This window comes from Monopterus albus, unplaced genomic scaffold, assembly GCF_001952655.1.
Source record: "Monopterus albus unplaced genomic scaffold, M_albus_1.0 scaffold96.1, whole genome shotgun sequence".
In the NCBI taxonomy this organism is placed as follows: Eukaryota; Metazoa; Chordata; class Actinopteri; order Synbranchiformes; family Synbranchidae; genus Monopterus; species Monopterus albus.
The window spans coordinates 444,165-451,994 of record NW_018127976.1 but is presented as its reverse complement, the minus strand read 5'-3'; the positions used below and the strand labels follow the sequence as shown (position 1 = coordinate 451,994).

General features: G+C 41.3%; 1 protein-coding gene across 1 annotated transcript in view; it reads right to left on the bottom strand.

The window, feature by feature from the left end:
• Window positions 1–7,830, bottom strand: part of llgl2 (LLGL scribble cell polarity complex component 2) — a 71,182-nt gene that overhangs the window by 19,771 nt on the left and 43,581 nt on the right. Inside the window, exons 15-20 of the mRNA XM_020608903.1 lie at window positions 3,196–3,291; window positions 2,839–3,035; window positions 1,268–1,415; window positions 1,015–1,162; window positions 793–909; window positions 533–699 (exon numbers count right to left, since the gene is read on the bottom strand). Coding sequence (XP_020464559.1) covers window positions 533–699; window positions 793–909; window positions 1,015–1,162; window positions 1,268–1,415; window positions 2,839–3,035; window positions 3,196–3,291 — 873 coding nt within the window. The remainder of the gene's footprint in view (window positions 1–532; window positions 700–792; window positions 910–1,014; window positions 1,163–1,267; window positions 1,416–2,838; window positions 3,036–3,195; window positions 3,292–7,830) is intronic.

The window sequence follows — 7,830 nt, the reverse complement described above, 5'->3', positions numbered from 1 at the left end:
TGCTCCTCCACATCGAGAGGAGCCAGCGGAGGTGTCTCGGGCATCTCTTTCGGATGCCTCCTGGGCGCCTTCCTAGGAGACCCAGGACACGCTGGAGGGACTATGTCTCTCCGCTGGCCTGGGAACGCCTTGGCATTCCCCCGGAGGAGCTGGAGGAAGTGTCTGGAGAGAGGGAGGTCTGGGCATCTTTGCTTAGACTGCTGCCCCCGTGACCCGGCCCCGGATAAGCGGAAGAAAATGGATGGATGAATACTTTTGCAACATACTGTATATAACAGCAGCAGCCTTATACTTTAACATTCTTCAGTGGAACTCAGTTTAAATGTTGCAGTAGAATGCTCCCAACAAATAATTATCACAATATTTATCACAGTATTAATAAATCAATTTGAATCAAAATGAGTAGCATCATTTTATACATTATACTGAAGTCTGCAGCAGGTTGCTGGTCAGTTATGATTTAACCTGTGTATGTACTGTATTAGACTGTGGTGAGTGAAGAAGTTGCTGTATGCGTGTTTGTGATCCTGACCTTGAACTGTTCTTCAGATATGACAAGGAGGTGGTGTGATCCCTGCATGTCAGGTGAGCGAGCCAGGTCATGGGCCACCTCCAGGGGCTCAGGAAGGGGAGCACCACAACCATCCAACACCACAATACCAACAACCGGAGCCCGGTGCATCAGCTGGATCTCCTTAGCTGGAATCAAAGGAAGCAATGACAGGGTGGAAAAGACAGTACAACAAGCGGACAAATGAGGCAACACAAAGCACCCCCAAAAGTGTTTCTTACCTGGATGTGCTGTGACGGGTTCATCTGCTCTGTGCTCTACAGGAGGAAGGCGGAGCATGTATGCAAACACACAGCCACCATTAGTCCCTGCCCACAGGGAGGGTGTGTTGTGTGAACCTATGAGGAAATGAGACGTGAAAAACTGAATGTGAGCTGCATGCGCACAAGGTATAAAAAATGTTTTCTTAGGGGCTTCGTTCAGTGTTTGAAGGTGCAACCCACTGTCTAAGAGGAAGGTGTCAGCAAAGTACAGCATCCGCACAAGCCCGGTGAAAGAGTCATCTGAGGAGCGAGCCTCAATCTTCCTCTGGACAGGAGCTAACTCCATCTCTGCCAGCTCAGCCTCCAGACGAGCATTTGCATCATGAAGCTGCTCAAATGGAAGAGAGCAAAGGAGGTTGGAGAGGAATAAAAATTTAAGCAAAGGACAAGAGGGTGAACAGAACAGCATGCCAACAGATAGCTACAGATATACTTTGGCAGCATTGCTGGCATGATGTTTCCTTAGTGAGACTCTGCTGCGCCTGATTCTCCTGAAGGATTGTCGGAGAGATTTCTTTATACTCTTCACCCTGGACAGAGGACCCTCCATGGCAAGCTGGTCACTGGGGTTTAGGGTGCACCTGCAGTACAGAGAGGAGGGACAAACAGGGAAAAACCAGTTTAACTGTTTTAAATGCACAGATGCGCAAAGCCATCAGGCTGTCAGAGCAAATCTATAGCACCACTGAGCTGCCCTTGACTTCTTCTACCCAACAATCACAGGGGCGAAATGTGAGAGTTTAGAAACAGGTTTACAATGTTTTTTTAGGTAGTAGACCTCAGATAAACATTTCTGAGACTTTGTATAAGCCAAAAAGCTGTAACAACTTGTGTGGTCCATTATAAATTGGCACCCTCCCATTTATGCTTCTGGTACTGTGTGAGCTGCACGTCATGGTTCAGTTCTCTGCAGCCCAAGAAGACAAAAGTCTGACTTTTTTTTCACTTTCTCTTTGTTTAGACCACCATGTATCTTGTAGGTGTTTCTGGTCAATTTCCCTATGTCTGAATTTTAACTAGCTACTTACATAAACAGCTAAGAGACACCAGACAAACACTGCATTGTGCCTCGGGAGATTGGCTAAGTTAATAAAATTGAATGTTTTAGACAGTCTAATCATTTTGAAGTTTGCCATTGACCTATATGGCCTTTAAATAACATGAGAACTGGCTACACGAAGAGAAAACTGTCCTCGCAAAAGCCAGAAAAGGAATACCATCCAGAACAGTTGCTCTTAACACCACCATCTCAGGATGACATTGTGTTGCATGGGTGCCAGTTCTACAAATAAGAGTGAGTTCTGGACAGGCCAGAGAACGTGAGTTGCCTCTCAAGGAACAAACAGTAACATCTTCTTGTCAAACTGCCAACACACAGGCTGTGGGAAGGTTATGTGGAGGCCATGTTCATTTAAATCTCCAGCAATATTTTCAACTCCTACAGTAACACTATGAAAAGAAAAGTGCTTTAGACTGTTCAGACTTCAGACTCTAGTTTTATTTACTATGTTGCAGTATGTTGCCATGTGCATAGTCTACAAGTGTAAAGTAGGAAATTATTAACTACCAAATAGCAGAACAGGACAAAGTTCAACTAGTACAATTGCAGGCAGTAAAGGAATAGGAAACCAGTGAGACCATGGAAATAATGCCTAATGAATAATTTGTGCCCCTACAAACAATTACTATGTTATGACCTCATGCGCTGTTAAGTCTTTTTGCATGTGAAATGACTTGCAGATTGAAGAATTGCTAGACTGGCACTGAAAACCTGCATGTCACTGTAAACTCCCTTCCTCACTCTTTACACAACCTCTCTTAAAACTACGTATCTACTGCACTTATTAACTCCAGACTTCTTATGATCTGCCCACTGGCAACAGTTAAAGACTGTGGTTGTATAGGAACTAACTATGTAACTGTAAAAACATGGAACGGAGGACTCCTGGAGAGTGTAAACTCAAAGTACAAATACAGCTTTCATCTCTTCCACTGTCTTCTTACTTGATGAGGATGCTGTTCTTCTGTTGGTAATCATATACGCCAAAACCATGGCTGGTGCCAAAGGCTACCAGCTTCCACTCTGAGTGCAGGGTGAGGGCAGTGACCACAGCAGGAGGCTGACACTGAACCAGGGCAAAGGGTTGGAAGCCTGGAGGAAACAGCACTGGCTCGTCTCGCGCATCCAGCCGAGTGTGGCCCTGATCCAGATCCACAAATAACCATCAATACACTGTATAATAAGTCTAGTGTTGGATTTTACAGTATGTAACAAATAATAATACCAGGGGTGTAACAAGCAAGCAATGAGTAATGTATTTGCTTTTTTGCTTTTATAGTAACCAGTCCAGCACTAGTTACCTTCCAGCGGAATCCCTCTTGGCCCTGCAGCAAGTCCACAACTTTAGCCTCCACAGTCTGCTCTGCTGCCTCATCGTTCAGTTCCAGCACCAGGATCTGCAGAAACAAAACACAAGACATGGTGGAATACAACAAAAAAATACAATTACAAATATGTGCATGAGAACAAAAGGCGACAGAAGAAATGAAACAAATGCAGGCCCTTCTGGCTACTACACCTGCATGCTTTCAGCTCCACCCAAGTGAACCCTCCAAAATGAATGACTTTAAATGAGTCTTATCGTCATGCAAGTTACAAGCTATTATTTTAGCTAATAACACACAAACCACCGTGTTTGTTCTTGAATACATCATTCAAGCATTCCCTAGCCTAATAATCAAAATCAAGCACCCTGAAAAATCCCTCTTAATGGCCTGTAGTGCCCTTGCTGAGAGCACCCGACTCACACGTTCAGTGCAGTGCTTTTTGAACAATAACCCCTTGGCTAATGACATTGACAAAAAGTTAACTGGTGTCAAGAGTTAATAAACCTGGAATCCAATCAATCAGCTTCGACTTGCATTCAGACATCCGGAAAAGCCTCTGCTAATGTGAACCATGCTTCACAAAAAAAGAGATGTCACAAGACTTCCAATTAAAAATTAATTTACATAAAGCTGAAGACTGTTACAAAGTGATCTCAAAAAGTTTATAGATATTCAATCCACAGTCAGATAAAATGTTTATAAATTGAAAAGAGAATCATTAATTGCCCAGCCAGATGCAATGCTGTTTAGCTTCAGAGAAGTCACCTAAATGCAGTATTTAGAAAGCTAAAAAATAAAGCTACATTGTGATTGTGACAGTGATGAGGGCCAGATAGCCAAAAATGTTTTTGAGAAGAATACAAAACAGCGGTCATTATTAAGAAAGCTAAATGTCTTCAAGCAAAGAAAATCTGTTTTGAGTGGCCCAGGCAGAGTTCAAACAATACCTGAAGAAAGCCATTTACACCAGACATCCAAAGACTATGTCTGAGCTTCAAACCTCTTCCAACTGTTTTGCCTTGATTCATTTTGTATGATGTTCATTTCCACAGCACCACTTCCAACAGCACAGCAACAGACATGTTGTTCTCATTATGCCACTCTCACTTTCTCTTTGACACAAATACCATTTTTATTCATCAATTAATTCTGCTGCAACTGTCCCGGGTGTACCCTGCCTCTTGCCTCATGACGCAGGCTAAGTGGAAGAGATAACGGAGGGATGGAATTTATTCTAACTGCATCTATATTGCAATTTTCCAAAGTCAACAGCTCCTTTACAGATGTTTCACATGAAACTTACAGGAACTAAAAAGGTATACCATCTCCTACTGGTTTTCAAGAGAAATAAAAATTGATTTAATCAAAAAAATTTTTAAACTTGGCTTTATGAGAGACTTATTTATTGGTATAGGTGAGGTATTATTTGAGACACCTTATGAGAATACCGATTTTATCAAAGAATTTATATGCATTTTTAAAAAATTGTTCAGTCTTGTGTTATGTTTTTAAAAGCTAACAGAACTCACTACAGTTATTTCTTTACTCCCCATAACGTAGAGAATCTTCCATGATCTGTGAACATGATCGAGGTGTCGTCACAGACCGCAACGCTTGGGGAAAAAAGTAGAACTTTCTTAAAACTTCAGCACAGTGAGAACGGCACACACGACCTTCTCAGCTTGGCGCCGTGCAGATACGTTCTTGCGCCACACAACACATAAAAAAAAGTGGGTTTGATAGCAGAGCGCAGTGCCCACCACATCCTATCTGAAAAGGCCATAACACGTACTGATACTGTAGTAGCACACTGGTAAGTGAGGAAGAATAGATTTTGGGATATTCAAAGAATGTCAACTTGTATACAATCTTTCAAATACAGTGCCTTGCAAAGGTATTCATACCCCTTGAACATTTCCACATTTTGTCATATTACAACCACAAAATTAAATGTATTTTATTGGGATTTTATGTAATAGACCAACACAAAGTATCACATAATTGTGAAGTGGAAGGAAAATGATGCATGGCCTTCAAGATTATATAAAAAATATAAATCTGAAAAGTGTGGTGTGCATATGTATTCAGCCCCCTTTACTCTCATATCCCTGAAAAAAATCCAGTACAACCAACTGCCTTCAGAAGTCACATAATTGTATGGATGCTGAATCAGTATCCATACAATGTAATCCTGGTCTTTATTATTCTTATTCTTATTATTGTATGGATGCTGATTCAGCATTCATACTATGTAATCCTGGTCTTTATTATTATTATTATTGTATGGATGCTGAGTCAGCATCCATACAATAAATTCCAGGATAACATAGTATGGATGCTGACTCTGCATCCATACAATAATAAATAATTGGAAAACATAGTATGGATGCTGAGTCAGCATCCATAGCATGTTATCCAATTATTGATTATTATTATTATTATTCCGTACGTTTTTCGGCACTTAACTAGTTCAGCATACTTTCACCTAGAAAAGCCATTCAGGTATCATGTTCAGCTCTTCAAGGACATTTATGCTTCTCGTCAGAATTTTTCTAAAGTTCATACTTTTTAAAATATTTAGCTTTATTTTGAAAATCTTGCTCCATTCAAATGAATGGGAAAATTCTACTTCAGCATAATTCAGCTAGCCAAACCATTCAGGTGTCAAAATATTCAGCACTTTAAGGGCAATCTTTCAGCACTCAGCATCCATACGCATTTTCTTCAGAAAATGCATTTCTATAGTTATTATTATAATTCTGGTTTCTTCAGTCCGTTTTTTGGCACTTAATTTTTTCATCATACTTTCAGCTATAAAAACCTTTCAGGTATCGACATGTTCAGGTGCTTAAAGACATTTATGCTATTATTGTTCTTGTTTCTAACCTTTATACTTTTTAAACTATTTAGTGTCTTTCAGCAAAATTTTGCCCCATTCAAATGAATGGGGAAATTCTACTTCGGCATACTTTCAGCTATCAAAATGTTCCGCTCTTCAAGGACATTCATGCTTCTATTCAGAGGTTTTCAAAACTTCATACTTTTGAAATATTTAGCTTTATTTTGAAAATTTTGCTCCATTCAAATGAATGGGGAAATTCTACTTCGGCATACTTTCAGCTATCAAAATGTTCCGCTCTTCAAGGACATTCATGCTTCTATTCAGAGGTTTTCAAAACTTCATACTTTTGAAATATTTAGCTTTATTTTGAAAATTTTGCTCCATTCAAATGAATGGGAAAATTGTACTTCAGCATAATTTCAGCTGGCAAAACCATTCAGGTGTTCAGCATTTTCAGGGCGATCTTTCAGCACTCAGCATCCATACGCATTTTCTAAAGAAAATGCATTTCTCTAGTTAGTAAACAGAGCCCACCTGTGTGTACTTCAATGTAACTATAAATACAGCTGTTCTGTAAAGGCCTCAGAGGTTTGTTAGAAAACATTAATGAACAAACAGCATCATGAAGACTAAGGAACACAGCAGACAAGGATAAAGTTGTATAGAAGTTTAAAGCAGGGTTAGGTTATAAAAACATATCCCAAGCTTTGAGCATCTCATGGAGCACTGTTCAATCCATCATCCAAAAATGGAAAGCATATGGCACAACTGCAAACCTACCAAGGCATGGCCATCTACCTAAACTGACAGGCCAGGCAAGAAGAGCATTAATCAGAGGAGCAGCCAAGAGGCCCATGGCAACTCTGGAGGAGCTGCAGAGATCCACAGCCTTAGGTGGGAAAATCTGTCCACATGGGCAACTATTAGTCGTGCACTCCACAAATCTGGCTTTTATGGAAGAATGGCAAGAAGAAAGCTATTCTTGAAAATAAAGCAATAAGAAGTCCTGTTTGCAGTTTGCCACAAGCCATGTAGGGGACACAGCAAACATGTGGAAGAAGGTGCTCTGGTCAGATGAGACCAAAATTGAACTTTTTTTGGTCTACATGCAAAACTCTGTGTGGCAGAAACCCAACACTGTACATCAACCTGAACACACCATCCCCACTGTGAAACATGGTGGTGGCAGCATCATGCTGTGGGGATGCTCAGCAGGGACAGGGAAGCTGGTCATAGTTGACTGAAAAATGGACGGAGCTAATTACAGGGCAATCCTGGAAAAAAACCTGTTAGAAGCTGCAAAAGACTATCCTCGGCATCCTCTACTCTCACCCCAATTAACTTCATGTCCTCTTTTAGCACATCCATATATCTCCTCTCTGGCCTTCCTCTTGACCTCTTGCCTGGCAGCTCCATCTCCAACATCCTTCTACCAATATAACCACTATCCCTCCTCTGCACATGTCCAAACCATCTCAATCTGGCCTCTCTGACCTTGTCCCCAAAACAGCCGACCTGAGCTGTCCCTCTGATGTGTTTGTTCCTAATCCTGTCCATCCTGATCACTCCTAAAGAGACTCTCAACATTCTCATCTCTGCTACCTCCATCTCTGCCTCTTGCCTTTTCCTCACTGCTACAGTCTCTAACCCATACAGCATAGCTGGTCTCACTACTGTCTTGTACACCTCTCCTTTGATTCTTGCTGCCACTCTTCACCCACCCACCCACCCACACACAGGCGCCAGTCCAAAACCCCGGGGGCAAT